Below are 17799 nucleotides of genomic sequence, written 5' to 3'. Positions count from 1 at the left end.
GCTCCTCCTTCTCCTCTTCCTCAGTCCGTGAAAAACCTCCGCTCCTCGGCGTCTCTCCGCACACACAGTTGGGCTTTGTTTGCTCCTCTTGCTTCCTCCTAAAACAAGAAAGGCACCGGACATTGAATCAAAATGGCCATGGTTCTCGCTTACTGGGACATTCGCGGGGTAAGTCGAGTCGGTTTGGTCGTCGTTTGACTGAATAGTTTGCAGCTTTTCAAGCTGCTGTTGATGCCAGAGGGTGACACCCACCAGAGCCAGCCAGCTTTCTTCCCACCCTCTACCGCTACAGTCTTTTACTAATGCTAATGCTAATATTATATTTGGTCGTCGAAGTTAACGGGGTTATTTGAGGCGCGAGCTAGCCGTTAATATGCTGCTGACTGTGCGCGCGCAGCCCTCATCAGCGAGGCTAGTAACGGTTTTATGGGTTGAATTAATTATGCTTTACTGGATTATTCACATGGTGTAATCTGGGTGGTTTTATGACTGTGGGCGAGATTTTCTTTAAATACGAGATTAAAATCATAATATCATGAGTGAAGTCCTTGTAACACTGTGAGAATATAGTCATATTAGCGGAACAAAGGCGCAATGTTACCAGAAGGAGGTCGAGAAAATGAAAAGCGTCGAGTTAACAAGATCTGACTCAGTTTTTTAATCTGTGACAATGATTGCATTTTCAGTAGCAAAAGTCCTGCTTCTGATAACAATTTGATGTTAATGTAATAAAAGATATAAGTATTTCAATATTTGTAAAATTAATTCCAAAGTATAATTTCTCAAGATGCTTGACATTTCTCTTATTTTAGCGTAGTGGTAAGACTACTTTCACGTAGTCTTGCTACTCAAAATTACCACTTCTCCTAATATTACTACTTTTATTCTTAAAAGGAGAACTAAATACTCGTTGTCTGGCCCTAACACTAAGTCATACTATGAGGTTGGGCAAGTGGCGTTCATGGGTAACTTGAAACAGCCCAATCAGGAGCACTAAAATTCCCCAACTCGGTCCAAGATCAGGCAGATAATCTTTAAGTCAATGTATGGTTACATTGAAAATACTGGTACCCTTATCAACACCTCAAGGTCGGTTCTGGGCGGCTCTAAAAGTGGTGGTAAGAGGATTCACAAATACTAAACTTTTGCATTCCGGGGTTTTTTTTATACATCTTTTGACTTGTGAAGTTTTCGATTCATTTCTTTTTAGGTGTTGAAAAGTTCTACATGTATAAAGTGTAGCATGTAAATTTTACTTTAGCTACCTTTTTACAGATGAATAAGTCTGCCTCAGTGAGCCACAACGCAAAACAGCTATCACTTTTTTTGCATAGAGCCTAATTTATTGTGGTTTTAAAGCTACATTTTAATTCCAATTTAAACAAATTGTGGATTTAGAGAGCTGATAACCAGCTAATGAGTGACTATAGAGAGGCCTGCCGCCTGGGATAGACTGTAGTTACACTTTCCATAAAATGTTATTACAGTCACACACAAGTCATGTAACAATTGAACAATTAAACGCATGTATGTTTTGTTGTATATTAGAAAAAATCTCAGAGGGTACCTGACGTGTGTACGGTAGCAAGAGACTTAATCAAAAGTGAAACAGCCTGTTTTACAGGTTTGCTGCTCCCAGTTTCAAGCCGTGAAGTTCACTTTTTTTTTTCTTTTCTTTTTTTTTTACTTGGGGGCTCATTGTTCCTTTTTATAAAGCTGTATTTTGCAAGCCAATGTAGACAATAGTTGATTCTAACCAATCAGCTCAAAAGTAAAACTATACAAGAGTTTGGTTGGCGGCAGACCGAGACCACCTCAAAAAAAAATGGGTCTTGGTTGTTTGCTTAGCAACAGGATTCACATCAGTTTATTCATACCTGCACAAAAAGTCTGGACCAACGGGGGATACGAACTCTGGTCTGTTTAAAGCATACCAAATGTGTCAGGTCTGAACTCTGGTCTGTTCAAAAACGTACCAAATGTGTCAGGTGTGAATACACCATTAGTTTAGTGCCTATGCAATGTTTTATAAGTGAGGCTCCTGAACTGTTTGTTCATTTATGTCAGATATGGATGACTGTAAACTTGTACTTTGGCATTTTACTTACAAAATAATGCTTCCTGGAGAGAATATTTACTCCTAAGAAGGAATAGTATGAAACATTTAAAACTGCTGATTCATGTGACTTGCACTTTTCGTCTGCCATTCATCATTTAGCCTGATGCATTGTTCCTACTTTGCAGCCTCTTTTGTTAATTATTCACCGCCACATGTATTGGTGGTCAACAGTCATACTGATATAATAAACCAATTTATATACAATAATTAATTTTTCAGACAGTTTTGTTAAAGACTACTGATGACAGCAAATGGTAACTTTCAGTTGGATTAGATCAAATATAAAACATAATGTAATTAAAGGAAATGTATTTCAGTACATTGGTGATTTGTTATGTTTAGACATTAAATTGTGGCTTTCATTTGACATTGCATCAAATGTTTTGTAAAATAAAGTATTTTTGTTTGCTGCATATTACAATTAGCATTATACATTTTTACAAGCTAGAAGACAATCAATCTTCGTCCTCAAAGCAAAATCATTTTTGTGTATCCATGTGACTTTGACCTGTACAACTAGATCAGAACATAATGACATCTTCTCAATTAGCTTATAGGCTTAGTCTTTTAAAAGCCTAAATCAAAGAAATGTGTACTCTTTTCCTCTTAATGACTGCGGAAGAATGCAACAATTATGTTCATCCTTGGTAAATGTAGATTTGTTTGCGAATGTGCTGAGGCTCTGCTGATGATGGGTTTTCGTAGAGAACTGTGTTTCAATGTCCCAACAGAGACAAATGGAGACTTTAACTTGAGAAGATTTTCATGAAGACAATGAATGGCGGGATAATTACATTATAGCACATAGAGAGTGGTCAAGTGTCTTTTTCACAAGCTGTTGTCTTAATGTGATTTAAAACTTAATTAGACACTAAACTCGGTTAAGTGAGAAATCAGATGATCATCTTCTGAGAAGTTGAAATCTAAACCTTACATAAAGCCTAGACAAATCTCAGTCTTATTAAAACTTAAATAATGCTGTGAGTGTTTTTTTTTTGTTTTTTTGTTTATATGAAACTGGATAATTCAATTGTGCGTATTCTGACGTTTGTCCATGTCTGTATTTGGTGTCGATGTCAACCCTGACAATGAAATAATTTCTCCCTATTTTCTGAATCCATGCAGCTCGCCCAGCCCATCCGCCTCCTCCTGGAGTACACCGGCACTGAGTATGATGAAAAGTTTTACACCTGTGGTGAAGGTGATGCGCTGTTTCAGTTAACAGATGAAGAAAATCCACTACATTACCAGATTTGAATAAATCACACATTTCTCTCTTACAGCTCCGGACTATGACAGAAGCTCCTGGCTTGGTGAGAAAGACAAACTTGGAATTGACTTCCCCAACGTAAGAATTATTCAGCTTTGCTTTCACCGTACAGCAGGTTCAAGTGTTTTGTTGATGATGGTTTTGTGATTGACCCTCCCCGTAGCTGCCCTACCTGTTGGATGGAGACAGGAAGATAACGCAGAGCAACGCCATTATGAGATACATCGCTCGCAAACACAATCTGTGTATGTATTGGGGTCCTTCATTCATAATACGAAATCAAGTTGTTTTTTTCTTTAATTTAATTTAATAGTTTTCTGATGCCAAATGTTCTTTATGTGGACTTCCTCCAATTCTTTGTGATAACAGGTGGAGAGACAGAGGCTGAAAAGGTCAGAGTGGACCTGCTGGAGAACCAGGCCATGGACTTTAGAAATGGCTTTGTGAGGCTGTGCTACACCGACTTTGTAAGTAGACGTTTAAATGTTTTCACAGTAAATCTGGACGCCCACTAAAGTCGGCCTTCCCTCCATAAAATCAGGAAAATCAAAAGTCGGGGTACATCAGCTCACTGCAAGGTACGCTGAAGCAGTTCTCTGACTTCCTGGGTGACAGGAAGTGGTTCGCTGGTGATAAGGTAAGTTGTCTCAGTTTGAGTTTATATTGAAAGCTAAAAATTAAGCTTTGTAGCGCATTTTTTGATCCAATAGTATTTCGTCTAATTTGCTGGTTGCTCCTGTGGCCACCTTTCAGCTGATTAGTTATTTTTAAGTATGTTCTATAAAGACCAAATTATTGATGTAAGCGGATTTAAAACATGCAGTGAAAAAATCTAGCCCTCATATTTTAAACAGTTTGAGGAATCGCTTTCATTCCTTTGAGCTTCATTTCAGATGTTACACAATGATACCAGCAGGGGGCGGTGTAGGCTTAATACAGATTAAAATATTTCAGATTTAAAAGTGAAAGAAAGTATGTAATTGTTGTTTTTAGCTCATTTTTTCCTCAGCATCCAGTTTGGGTGGACTTTGGAGGGTTAAAGATTTTGTTTTGGCTTCAAAAACATCAAAACCTTCAGCAAAATGTATTGAAGGCCAAAGTACAGGGTTCCTATGCAATATGGAAAACACATACTTTGTGATTTTATTATTTTTCAGGTCTGAATAAGTTTGGAAAAATACATTTGTATTTCCAGACTTTGTTCCCTGTCCCACTGTCTAGATGTTCTTCCTCCTTAGTGTCCTTGCATTCTTCCTCCTTCCTTAATTGTATATTTCCTCTCTTCTTCCTTGTCAGTTTTTCCTTCCTTATTTTCTTTATTTTCCCAAGTACTCCATCCCCTTGTTCTAATTTTTACCTACCCGAACTCTTTTTTTTTTTTTTTTTTTCTCATGTCATTCCATAGTTGTCTGTCCTTTGCTTGCTTCCTTCCTTTCTGCCCTCCCTCTCAGTTTGCATTCATTCTTTTCTTATGTCCTCTGTTCCTTTCTTTTTTTATCCTTTCTTCAAAGTTACCTCATCTAAAAAAATTGAATATTTTGTAGAAATTGAAACTCTTACTGTGAAGATTAATAAAAATACTGAACTTTTTCACAATATTCAGAATTTTCAGATGTACTTGTGTCTTTCTTCCTTACATTGTCTGGTTATTACAGGTTCCATACTGAAATCCAATGTCTGCCTCCAATTCTTTGTGAACTTTTTTTTATGTCTTAACATGGGCTTAAAGAATTTTACTTGAAAAAATTTAGAAATCCTGACAATTAGAACAAGATTTAATTATGTGGTATTTTATTCATAACTGAATTTACACATTTGCTGATCTTGCACTTACCCAGAACCACAAACCTTGTGGTTCTTCAGGTTGAATGAGCTCCGTACTTCCCATTATTCGTGTTGTACAATTCTGGTGGAAATTAAGATGAGAGCTCAAAAGAGTTTGATAAATTATCTGGCACATATTCATTATGAATTCACTTCCTAAATATGACTGAATGCCCGAGTTTATTGTATACTTTAAAAACTGTTTGGTAATCATTTCCATTCCTATTAGATCACCTTTGTGGACTTCGTCATGTATGAGCTGCTGGATCAACACAGGATGTTTCAGTCTTCATGCTTGGACAACTTCAAAAACCTCAAAGATTTCTTAGACCGCTTTGAGGTAAGAAAACTGATACTGGCAGATGCAAAAAGTGCAAAGATGCTGCCATTCTTTGGTTTGTGAGAAACTGTCTTTGTGACGTCAGTAAGTGTATTTATGGAGTAATTACATAGACCTGAGAACGCATTACTTCAGTAATCAGGGCCAGAGGAACTCATTTCATTTTCCGTCCGCTTATCTCCTCTCCTGTCGTTGTAGGCTCTAGAGAAGATTGCTGCCTACATGAAGTCCAGCCGGTTCATTAAGACTCCCGTCAACAACAAGATGGCCAAATGGGGACACAAGAAGGAGTGAAGACTCAACTCACCTCTGCCTTAGAAATACAAAGTGCTTTCCACAAGTGCAACTTACTGGAGAAACTTAAATTCAGGAATAAATTTGTCATCTTATTTTTTTTTTTTGTATCATGAAGCCTTCATGTCCTTTTGGTTTGTAAAGATATGAAGGTGAATACTTTAATTTCAATCAAAGCACTTGTTAGTTTTGTAACATGTTTTGTTGACAGAATAAACTAAATCTCACTTGAATCTGATTTTATTTATTAAACTTTCTACAATAAATCACATGCAAGAGTCATTTAAAAAAAAAAAACGATGACTTACTGCAGAAGGTATCACACAATTTTAGACATTTATACATGTTCATGGATGATTAGATTAGAGGCAATAGTCCTGATTAGCCTAATACAAAGGTTAGTTATTAACATGTGAAAAAACAGATTACTTCAAGTGATTGATTACTTTTTTTATGTGCTATACAAAAACAGGCCAAACTGAAATAAACAAAGTTGGATAAAGTTCAGTAGATCCTAAGAGTGAGAGCAGATCTCTAGATTCAGAGGGATTCAGAACCGTCAAGTCCAGAAGTTTAAGCGTCACAGCTGTAGTTGTTGTCAGTAGCGGTGGTTGTACATTTGTGACGACTCGCTGGCGAGCTGCAGGGAAAAAAATGAAGCATTACAGATGTTTTCTGCATGCAGAGATGTGATCTGAGAGAACTGGGGGGTTATTGTTGCTTAAAGGTCACTCATAATAGCTAGACTTTTTCTCTACTAGTTAACATACAGTTTTCCTTTTACACTCCTGATCTCTCCTTTTTGAGACTAATATAATTATTTGAGGGTAATATATAGAATATAGCAGTTGCAGGTCGTATGGTGTTTTAACAAATAAACTCCATAGTGCTTCTAGCCACACTATTTTGATTCCAAGGTAAAACTTTATTATATATATTCCAGGAGAATAATCTCCCTGAAAGTTGTTTGATTTTTTTGGTGCCCTGCATGCCTGGGCCTTCTGGGTGTACAGGTTTAGTCTCAAACTGACTGTGACCAATCAAACCGGCCAAGCAGAAGAAACGGATTCATTGTACCTGTCTGTTCATGTCACCGTTGAAATTAAACTACATGGCTAACCATTTTCCAAGCTATCAGAATGAATTAAAATTAGCATCAGCAACTTAGCAAAAGTTTGTTATGACTTACAAATTTTTAGAAGAGTGCACACGACTTACTGCGAGTTGTGACTTAACACCTTGAAGCTGGAAGAAGACTTTTCCAGCTTCTTCAGGGCACACTGTCCTGATATCCTCTTTGCTCATTCCCAGAAGCAGTCTTCCAGTCAGGACACCAAGGCTAGACACAGTGCTGGCCAAGAGAAGTTGGCAACCAAGAATTCCCTGTTTATTCTTTATAAATCATTCATTTTTACTGAATAACCATCCTGAAGTTAGAGACTGGTCCTTACATTCTAGAGAAACCTCTGCTCTCAAGCCATGCTTTCACGTCTGCAGGAGTGGAGTTGTAGTCGAGAGTAACCTGGCTCCGTGAGTCCCACTGTGAAGCAGAGTGAAGAAGAGAGTGTTAAATCGGTTAGTTTTGTTTCTATGTAGCGCCACCGTCCTCTTGGCTCACCCGCTGCTCTTCCGAGGATTCGTTGTTCTCAACTTGCTCCAAAATGTTTGGAGGAACGTTGCCCTCCTCGTTACGGGAGTTTCGAACAAGCCACCATGGCCTAGATTTCTGGACCACCTGTCAAGAAGCGGAGCAGATCATGAAATTTACAAATACCTTGATAGCTCTGCAAGTACAAACAAGCTGGAAAAACAACTCTAACTTTTGAAGATTAAATATTATTAAGCCTTTTGTTGTCTGCAGTTCCAGCATGAACCAAAAATATGTCAATGGTCAAACCTGTTCTAGCTCTCAGAAAGCTAAGCATTCAGATTAAATTTTAACAGTTGATCTGATCAGATCGACTTCTGATCAAAAGTTTGCCTTCTGATTACCGTAGTTGTCATATTTTGCATCTGATCAGATTGAAAATGTCCTAATTCAAAGGACTTTAGAACAACTAGGTAAAATATGGAAGAAAATATACATTATTTTTTAAATCCAAACGCTAGATACTCTAAACAACTTGCAGATTTAACTGCAGTGGAAGGTGGTTAGAAAAAGTATGAAGCAGCTTTGAACATCATAGGTCTTCAAATCCAGGCTTTGGGGACCGATATGCTTCAACACACCTGAGTCAAATAACCAGGTCATTAACAGGCCTGGAGAAGTGTCACTGCATACTGAGGAGATGATTCAGCTGACTTACCACCAGGGTCACATCTAAAAGTGGCAGGACACCGGTCCTGGACGATTGGGATTGCAGATCTAGTTTTCAAGGTCAGTCGAATTAGATTAAGTTTTCTAGTTGTGTCTATCATTCTTTAATGGATTTCTCAACACAGGCATAGTGTTTTTCTGTTAAACTTTGCATTTTACATGTAAATGGCACTGAGCCCCAAAGCCCTTCACACTACATTCGGTCTTTCACATATTCACACACTGATGGTGGCAAGCTACAATCTGACATGCTCAGAAGGCAGACAGAGCTGGAATCAAACCAGCAACCCACTGAGTGCAGGACAAACTCCTACTGCCATCACCACCACCGTCTCAACTAAGGCTGTGTTCCCTAAGTGGTTCTGGCAAACCAGAAAAATGACTTATTTGGCTCGAATCAATGAATTTCTTCTTGCTGCTCTATTATAAAGGCCAGATTGCACTGTTGGCTGATTCTCCCACCTAAGCTGTGGATCTCTGCAGCTCCTCGACATAATCAAGGGTTTCTAGAGGCAGTAGATACTGGGACAAATACAAATAGCCATGCTAGGTATAATAAACCAGTAATGTGTACTATAAATCTAAATGTATACCTTTAAGCGATCATGTTTGACCTCTTACCTGAACCACCTCTCCCTGCGTGACGGTCAGCTCCTGCATGTTCCTTGCTGAGAAGTTGTACATGACACGCATGTAGAGCGGCGGCTCGGTCGGGCTGAAACCGCAACAAACAAAACATTCTGTTAACGTTTTGTATAATAACAGAGCAAGGAACAAGGAAATGTTAGTTGCGTGCGACCCTGCAGGCACTGCTGATAAAACTCACTATTGAGATGGCGGTGATCTCATTGGACCGTTGGACCTGGGCTGTATAAGACACAAGGTACATCATGATAAGAACTGTGGACCTTTAGCTTGTTTCTTCAAACCAAACATGTTCTAGTGTTGCTCTGTTGAATAGTAAGAGTGAAAAATCATAGAAATGATTGCTCTGGCCTTTTTTCTACACGCTATGATTTCAACTCCTGTCAGCAGGTTAAAAGTTTCACTCTTTTCTGTCATTTGAAAACACATCCAGAACTTTACAGTGTTGTGTTAACAGGTAAACAATGTCTTTACAAAAAAAACCCACAATTTAATCTGTTGCTGGAGCTGCTGAGAACCCATGATTTCTAACAGTCATTCACTTGACGACTGGGTAAGTGTTAACCACCTCAGAACGCTGAACCGTAGCTCTGGGCGAGTAGTTCCGGTCATTGTTCATTGGTCCGGGCGGAAAGCGCTGGCTGTTGTTTCTGTTCAGTGGATGGTTCCGCTGAGGATCAGGAGGGGAGTGAAGGGGTGCAGGAGCCTGCCAGCCGTCATAAAACTCTGGGATGTAAGGATCAACATCGCCCGGCCAGGAAGACCTGGGAGCAGAAAGAAGGGTTAAAGGAAAATAACAATAAGAAACTGATACCTACATAAATACAGACTATAGAAGAACCACAGTGCTGGTTCTGTTGGACTTCATAGCTTGACACTGATGACCATGATATATTCTAGAAGTGGCTGGAGAGCTGGGCAGGACTCTGGAACAGTTCTTGATTGGTTTGATTCTTAAGAACAGGGACTTCTTTGTGTCTATAGGTAACTTCTCATCAGAGCACACAGAAGTCACACGTGATTCAATCCTGGGACCTCTCCTATTTAATGTCTGCATGGTCCCACTAGCTCAGGTTTTAACAATAATACTGGTTACCATAGCTATGTGGATGATACTCAGCTCTACAGTATGATGTCACTAGGTGACTCTGAACCCGACCATGTACTGAACAGATGCTTTGAACAAATCAATATCTTCCTACTTTCAGCTGGTAGAAAGTCGGCTTTCTACCAGCTGAACAGAAACAACAGAGATAAATAGACAGACAGACAGACAGATAAGACAAAGCAACAGGTAGAAGCTTAATAATTATCTTTACGAGTTTATTGTATTTGGTAGTTTGTATTTCAAGGGTGCCGTGGATGAGTCTGTTGCAAAATTAAAGACTTCTGGGACACATACGAAACGCCGTAAGCACTGTGAAAACGTTTTAAGCTTTTGTTTTTTGTTACTTTTGTTGATTTCAGATCAAACAATTCAATTATTAGGAAGCATGATGCTGTGGGGAGGCTTTTCTTCAGCGGGGAGAGGCAAGCTAGTCAGAGCAGATTCAAGGTAGTCCTGGAAGAAAAGCTGCAAATAAAATCAGATCCTGGACTGAGGTTCACCTTGAAGCAATAGCTTCAGACTTACAGCCAGAGCCACAATCAAATGGATTTTTCACTGTGTTTGAATGGTCCAGTTAAAGTCTAGACCTAAGCGCAATTATGAATTAGTGATAAGTCCAAGATTTATGTTCCCAGATGGTCTCCTAATTGAACTGAGCTTGAGATATTATGATAACAACAATGGATTTGTCTAGATTTGCGAGCTGATGGAGACCTGCAGCTGTAACCACAGCAACATGAGGGGTTAAATATAAATGCTGACATTTGTCAGATTTTTATTTGTTAAGACCTTTTTTCTTTCCCGTTATAATCTGCTACTTTGTGTTGATTTATTGCATAAAATCCAAAGGTTGTGAGTAGAGATTGACTTGAGTCGCATCACCTAAAACAACTCCTCTGACATTGTTGCAGTGAGTCTGTTTTTCCAGCTATGATTCATAATAAAACACACCTTTCTGACATTTTTCCTCATATTAGAAAATCAACTTAAACTTTGACCTGTAGTTACTTATATTCTGCTGGATGCCTACGCCCAGTTTGGGCTTGGCGGAACAAGAAATTACGAGAGTGGCTTGTATCTGAGGAATTTTTACAAGCTTTATGAAATAAAAAAAGAAGCAGGTGCCTGTAGAAAATGACCGACCTGGGAATGCTCCAGCATTCTCCTAGATTCATCCAGATTTGTTTCTCCTGGGGATCCAAAACTTGACTGAGGAGCCTCACAGCCTCGTCCGTCAGCAGGGGGGAGGTGATTGTTGGAGGTAAATCTTGGGGATACAGAGGAACGGTCTGCGGGGAAAAAAAAAAAAATAGTATGCATGCACTGTCACAACTGAGACCAGATAGGGGAAATACCTGGAGCGGGAGGAGCTTACATTGCCCAGGAAAGAGAAGAAGATATGCACATAAAGATCAGCGGTGGGGTTGCTTAGGGCTCCATTCAGCTGGGCCTGTGATGTCAAGAAAAGTTTAGGTTATTTTTTTCACTGCAGTAACAGATTACTTCACAGCCAAACTGTAGCGACCGAACCATTACGTACCAGCAGATTGAATCCATATTTAATTTTCTGAAGAAATGCGACATATTCATTCCAGTGTGGCAGATTGGATGCTGCGGCACGAAAACAGTCACATCATCAACTTAACCACCAGGCGCGTTATGATATGCGAATGATCTTTGTCGATTATTACCGTTTGATTTGGATTTTTTCTTCTTCGAAAACTTAACCTTGCCCTTGTTTTCTTTCTCCGGAGCTGCATTCATAACTTGTGCTACTTTGCCACCGAAGATCTCCACATCAGTTAAAATGTGGTTAAAAATGTCCTGAGGAAAGGAATGAAAACATAAATGGAGGCTGCAGAAGCTGGACGTTGGACAGTCAAAGAGAGAGCTGCAGAGTACATAGCACTCACCGTGCTTCTCTCCATCTCTGCTCGCTGCATAGCCATGTCTGAATCTTGAAAATCGGAATAATTCGACATCTCTTCTTGTGGAGAATAGGGACGTGAGTCAGGTCTGTAATCTAAATGGATAAGAGATACAAAATGACAGAGAATGTTGATGGTTCCTCAGGTTTGCTGCTGAAACACTTTTTACAGTAAATTTGACCTCACAGAAGCTGGTTACAGTGGGCGGTTTTTTGGAGTTTGTCTCTACCATCTTTGTAAAATAACTCAAGACTGGATGGACTTTTTTTCCCCAAGTTTTGTCATAGATTCTTCAATTAGCTCAACTCTGGACTTAATCAAAGGAATCAATCAAATCCATTTCATTGCATCTCTGGCTGCATGTTTACGTCTAGTGAAACTATCTGAAATCTTTTACAGCCTCTAAAAGGCTATAAAAACCTTTAGAGGCCTTTTACGGCGCTATCTTCCCATCGTCTCCAACCAGCTGCCCTGACATGCTGAGGAAAAGCATCACAACAGCATCAAGCAGCCACCACCATGTTTCACCATGGAGACGGTGACTTCTGGGTAATTTGCTGTGTTTATGCCTCACAAAGCAGATCCGTGTTGGCCCAAAAGTTTAACTAGATTGTATCTGACCAAGACCCCTGGCTGTCTTCTTCCTGTTTTTCCATAAAGTCCCGACCCGTGGAGTACGTGAGTAATAGCCAATCTGTCGACTGCTTCTCCAACCCGAGCAGTGGATCTCTGCTGCTCTTCCACAGATACCATCGGTTGTTGTTCTAAATAATGATCTCTGATGTTGTTTTATACCTACCTAAACATGCTTCAATCTTATACTGCTGTGTTTCTTCATGATGCTTTTTGTTCGCTAACGTTCTCTAACAAAGCGTTAGAGAACAAAGACTCCATTTATACTGATAAAAATAACATCTGTCAGTGGATTCCTGCTCACATATATGTTGTTCTACTGAATAAAATCCTAATTAAATACATTGAAGCTGTTGGCTACATGTGCACCATCTACCCAGCTTGCTTTGAGCGTACCTGGCTGTCTGTTGTCCCACTGCGGGGCCACGTAGTCTGCAGGTGGCAGGTTCTCCTCCTGCTGCACAGGACTGAACCTTTCCCGCCGGAAACTGGTTGTACTCTGGCGACTGAAGATATTTCCAGCATTATTTTCTGAACATCAAATCTCTCCAACTTCTCATAAATGTGATGTTTGCTCAGTCGTGTACCCGATGTCAGGCGTCATTCTGCGTGGGTCTAAATCGCCGCCTCCTCTCTGCATTGCCTTGTCCAGATCAGCCTTAATGATCTCTGCCTGATAAAATAACAAGACCTGCCATTAATCACACCCCCAGCAGCATGTACAGATAGCAGTTTCACATAATTCCTTCTTCTGGAGCGTCCTGGTGCTCAAAGTAAAAGGTTCTCGTGAAAGGTAAAGCTCACCCCCGTCTCCTCACACTGGAACATGAAGACCTGAGGGCCGCGCCTGCGGGCTTCCTGCACGGTAACCACCAGCAGAGAGTTGTAGGCGCAGCTTTCCAGCACTGCACGGGTTTTCACGATGCTCATTAGAGGTATTGAATCCAGCTCCGCCTGTAAAATCAGAAGGAGTCGCTAAAAATTAATCAACAAACAGTATTTCTAAACTCAGAAAACCATCATACTCTGGTTACTAAAGCAGATTCAGGCATACTGGATAGATTACAGTAACAAAGTGAACAAGACCAAGTGGCTTTTTGCTCAGGGTGTCTATAGACGAACTCCAGAAGACCCCAAAACAGGAATCAGATTGTTATATTGAAAGCATTTCCTTTTGTTTATTTGGATATCTTGAACCTCAGATTGTATGAAAATAGCCTCATAACCACATGCAGTCGGGAGGCAACGGTTGGTTTTCCAAGGTCGTTGCCCAGAAACTCACAAAAGTTCTGCTTTTATAAAGATTGGTCAAACCTGATGTTTATAAATTAATCAGATGTTTTGGATTAGCAGCACCAGATTATCCCAGGCTTAACTCAATAGTGTGTCTCCAACTTCATCCAAAGATGATCTTCTATCTGAACAGAACCCAGCCTGTGTCAATGCTCACCATCAATACACAGAAGAGACCTCATCTGAACTGATTACTTATTTTCAAATAGGCCTGTCACAATAAACAATAAATCAATTAATCGCATGATAAATTAAAAGAAACTCGGTCATTTTCATTTGCTTGATTTATCGTTTTTCTCTTTTCTCTTTCCATTTACCAACAACAGAGTGATAAAAATCTTTAGTGTGGTGCTTTGGTCTCAACTATCCTTTTTTTGAAAGATAATTTTGTTTTCACCGACTTCATAAATCATTTTATTTGTTGTTTTCTGTATTTATTTTGAATATTTAAAATGTCTATTTAAATGTTAATTACAATTTAAAGTTTATTTATCTTTGAGTGTGTTTTTGCCATTATTATCCCATTATTATTATTACTATTACTTGGACATTGTCTCAAAACAACAATATTATCGTTTATAGTTCTGGGACAATTCATCATCCAGCAAAATGTGTTATCGTGACCGGCCTATTTTCAAAGTTAATAACTGTGGATATACCCTACATTCCTCATGTTACATCTTTTTACCTCGAATGCATTCACCTCGAAATTATTTCATTTCTGTTTGCCAAATTATTCAGGTCATTATGTAGATAATCAATACCAACCTTGGTCTCAATATCACAGAGCACGACATAGGCTCCCTTTATCTCTAAGATCATCTCTTGGGGCCACAGACGACCTTTGCCGTCCAGCTCCTTGAGCTTGGTCACACAGTCGTCCTCTGTCCTCAGCTCCTGGCCGTCCAGCTCACAGATGAACAGATGCTGTGGGAGGAGCGGGTTTGTGAAGAGAAGTTGAGACTAAATTCAAAATAATAAGCATATCGTCACGCAAGAGCAGATTTCCTACCTCCACTCTGACTTGAAAGCTGTCTGGGTTTTTGTTGAGCGTCTCTGCATACTCTTTTCTCTGCACTGATGAAAAAAAAACATATTTCTTTTCCCCCAGAAAACATAATTATACCTAATTAAGGAGGTGTGATTTGATGTCTGGACATACTGTAGATGGATCTTCCACTGGGTCTGGACATGCTGTTTCCCTGCAGCAGGGATTCCTTGGGCTCATCTTGGTGAAACGCTCGCCTCTGAGGGAAATCCTCCTGAGAGTAACCCCTTAATAATAAGAAGAAGAAAACACAGAAAGATGAAATGGTGTTTTTGAGGCACCTGGACAGCTTGTGTCAATTCAAAAACCTTAATATGCTGAGTTTCAAAACATACAAAGAGGCATTGATGGTCTCTTTATGTTTTACTTCCAAGGAGCCAGACCTTTTTTTTACAAAGTTGTTTTCATCAATTTGTTTTGACTTTTTTACTCATTTTCTGCCCAATTATTGTACGTGTTAATTGTGCCACTATGCAGACTGAAGAGAGTACAAAGGTTAAGGAAAGACATGTTTCCAGGACAAATACACGAAGCACACCCAGTGAACAATGTCTCAAAGCCGTATCTTTAGAAAAAAAATATTTAAATCCAGCAAACAGGCACACAAGTTTTAGCGAAGGTATAAAAAGTTTTTCAAGCAGTGGTTCTTCATAAGTAACATTGGTGACGCTAAAACTACGGCATCTTTGGTGTTTTTCATTGACTCAGCTGGAAATAACGAGGACAATAAATTTCTGTGAGACAGACTGCAAGTTAGAACAACCCAACACTGGTTTGTTTACGAAGTTCAAGAGTCGTTTCACATCTGAAAAATATATTTCTCTGAAAGTGGTCAAGACTGAACATCTAAAGTCCAAAGAAAAACTCCAACTTTCATCAAGCCTGAATTAATATTGACTTTGGAAGTCTGGCTTCTGGGAAAGAAAGAATAAAGAAATGTGAGTTGACTCTGTTATCAGCAAGGGTGAGGCTTATTAAGAGTTGGAGAGCTTTGAATCACAATTAGTGAATTCAAACATGACTGTTTGTTAAACATACCTCAGGGAGTAGGAGAAAGGTCGGCCGTTTCCAAGCATTATGGATCTACTGAGGTCCACACTTCAGGGCGGCGGGGATAATCTGGAATTCACTCCAACCACCATAAAAAGGACGCCTGTCAGGACAACAACAAACAAATCAGGACTTGTCCGGCTCCAGACAACCATCTTCTAACTGGTCACCTGTTTTCCTCTGTGGACAGGCAGATAGTTTTATCTCAAATCCACTTCATTTAGCAAATGGTATCCCTCAGGGTTCAGTATTAGGACCCCTTATAGTTATCCTCTTTATCAGCATTATTGGCAGTCGCGTCATCACGTCACAATTTTTTAAGCTGATGTTACAGTTTTATAAAGCTCAACATCTACAGTCAACCTAAGTTTCACTCAGCTGCAAATGGCTTTTTGCACAAGCAAATGTTTGAGCCCTAAGCTGAGTTTTAAGATAGTTTTTAACTTTGCAGATTAAATTAGTCTCTTTCTGAATATCTGGCATTTCTTTCGTTTACATCTCGTACCCAAATGCCGTTGAAAAAGCTCAATCTGAGTTTTGGGTTATTCTTTTAGCAGGCCTGATAATGAAGGATGTGGTCTCTGGCAACAAACTTAAAAGACTTCTTAATGACTTTCACTAGTTGAAAAAGTTCAATATAAATGTGTTTATGTCATCCAACTGTAAAGAAAGAAGCTGGTTATACAAATATTACTCATTTTGAACTATTGTCTATGCATACCTTCTTGTAGCCTTTTGACCAGCTTGAGGTGATTCTTTGTAGCCATTTTATCCTTTGTTGTAACTAGTTTTACAGGGCTATGGATATCTTTGTCAATTGTTTAAGTTTCAAAAGATTTTATTTGAAAGCTATTTCTATAAATTCACACTAAACAATGATTTAAAACAAAGGACCCTTATAGTTGGCTTATCCAGTTAACTTCCGTATGTGTTTTCTGTCTCTGATCTGAACAGGGCAGATTAATATTTCTTACAAATTTAATAATGCTGCTTTAGTTTGAATAAAGATCTTCAGGGAATTTTAATTGCCAATGTGAGCCTATTCAGCAAAGACACAAAAGTGTTTGCTTTCTACAACAGAACATTGATTATTATCCAATACTGTCCTTGGTAACCTAAAAGAAGGCATGAAAATGAAATTCAGAGATTGTTGGCACTAACAGGGCAATCCTGAGTTAATCAGTTACAGAACCTGTTATAAATTCGGGTTTAAATTAACAAAAAACTGACTAATAATCAAACTTTTCTCCAGACTTTATCTCATGGCTGAAGGAACGACAGTGGTGCATCAGCTTTGCGATTTGGTCGTTGTGTTCACTACTGATTTACGCTTCATTAAGATGTCAATTTAAATAAGTTTGACCAAAAAACTAAACTACAGCTCTGTATTTTAGCCCTAAATATAACATAGACCTCCTGGATTTAATGAAAGACACAAAGTAAGTTTCACTACTAACAGCAAGCCTCTTTCTGTAAAAGCAAACACATTTTCATTCTTAAAAACAGGAACCAAAGCTGTCACCAATAAAGATTTATTTGTCCAACCTCTACTCATATAAAGCACGGCAGATCGTTCAGGACTCACCTCTGAGTATCAGCTCCGCTCCGGAGTCATCGCTCCAGTCAAAATTAACTGAAGGCAGAAAACATCTGATACTCAAGACCATCGCCTAGAAAACGTCCTGGACTTCCGCCTGTAAACTCAAGGATCAAAGTGCAACGTTCTGACAGGAGTGACGGATCGAGAGGGGCGGCCTGATTTGCCATCTGAAGGACAGAAACGCTGTGACTCATTATGACTCCAAAGGGTAGGTGCAGCTTTATATAGCCTTCTTCAGATTTATCTACGGTCTCAAGGATTGTTCTGTATTTATGCAACGAAGCAGCTCAAGAAGGTTCCATTATATCTGAATAGGCAATATATAGCAAA

The 17799-nt window shown here is 39.2% G+C and overlaps 2 protein-coding genes across 2 annotated transcripts; one reads left to right on the top strand and one right to left on the bottom strand.

Moving 5' to 3' along the window:
- On the top strand, positions 1 to 6080 carry LOC114136326 (glutathione S-transferase Mu 3-like). Its single transcript, XM_028004234.1, has 8 exons — positions 1 to 168; positions 3245 to 3320; positions 3403 to 3467; positions 3553 to 3634; positions 3759 to 3856; positions 3931 to 4026; positions 5443 to 5553; positions 5752 to 6080. The coding sequence occupies exons 1-8, from the start codon at positions 133 to 135 to the stop codon at positions 5845 to 5847; spliced, it is 660 nt and encodes a 219-aa protein (XP_027860035.1). The 5' UTR covers positions 1 to 132; the 3' UTR covers positions 5848 to 6080.
- eps8l3b (EPS8 signaling adaptor L3b) lies at positions 5943 to 17747 on the bottom strand. Its single transcript, XM_028003749.1, has 20 exons — positions 17455 to 17747; positions 15858 to 15972; positions 14934 to 15046; positions 14784 to 14848; positions 14540 to 14698; positions 13283 to 13432; positions 13066 to 13151; positions 12875 to 12984; positions 11831 to 11940; positions 11609 to 11741; positions 11458 to 11528; positions 11293 to 11367; positions 11061 to 11206; positions 9378 to 9573; positions 8991 to 9031; positions 8786 to 8879; positions 7466 to 7582; positions 7299 to 7387; positions 7066 to 7198; positions 5943 to 6487 (listed from the first exon to the last, which is right to left on the bottom strand). Exons 2-20 carry the CDS (start codon positions 15893 to 15895, stop codon positions 6446 to 6448), a joined length of 1968 nt encoding a protein of 655 aa, XP_027859550.1. The 5' UTR covers positions 15896 to 15972; positions 17455 to 17747; the 3' UTR covers positions 5943 to 6445.
- Positions 17748 to 17799: the final 52 nt, after the last annotated feature.

The sequence above is a fragment of the Xiphophorus couchianus genome, chromosome 1, assembly GCF_001444195.1.
Source record: "Xiphophorus couchianus chromosome 1, X_couchianus-1.0, whole genome shotgun sequence".
Taxonomy (NCBI): Eukaryota; Metazoa; Chordata; class Actinopteri; order Cyprinodontiformes; family Poeciliidae; genus Xiphophorus; species Xiphophorus couchianus.
Note: the sequence above shows the minus strand (reverse complement) of the source record. Positions and strands in the feature narration are given on the sequence as shown.

What these genes read in the sequence shown, in the direction of transcription:
- LOC114136326 (XM_028004234.1), top strand. Translation starts at nt 133, where the DNA reads ATGGCCATGGTTCTCGCTTACTGGGACATTCGCGGG. An exon ending in CTTACTGGGACATTCGCGGG is followed by an intron (nt 169 to 3,244) that starts GTAAGTCGAGTC and finishes GAATCCATGCAG; the next exon opens with CTCGCCCAGCCCATCCGCCT. An exon ending in GTTTTACACCTGTGGTGAAG is followed by an intron (nt 3,321 to 3,402) that starts GTGATGCGCTGT and finishes TCTCTCTTACAG; the next exon opens with CTCCGGACTATGACAGAAGC.
- eps8l3b (XM_028003749.1), bottom strand. Translation starts at nt 15,895, where the DNA reads ATGCTTGGAAACGGCCGACCTTTCTCCTACTCCCTGAG. An exon ending in TCTGTGATATTGAGACCAAG is followed by an intron (nt 13,433 to 14,539) that starts GTTGGTATTGAT and finishes CTGATTTTACAG; the next exon opens with GCGGAGCTGGATTCAATACC. An exon ending in AATCCTCGGAAGAGCAGCGG is followed by an intron (nt 7,388 to 7,465) that starts GTGAGCCAAGAG and finishes TCTGCTTCACAG; the next exon opens with TGGGACTCACGGAGCCAGGT.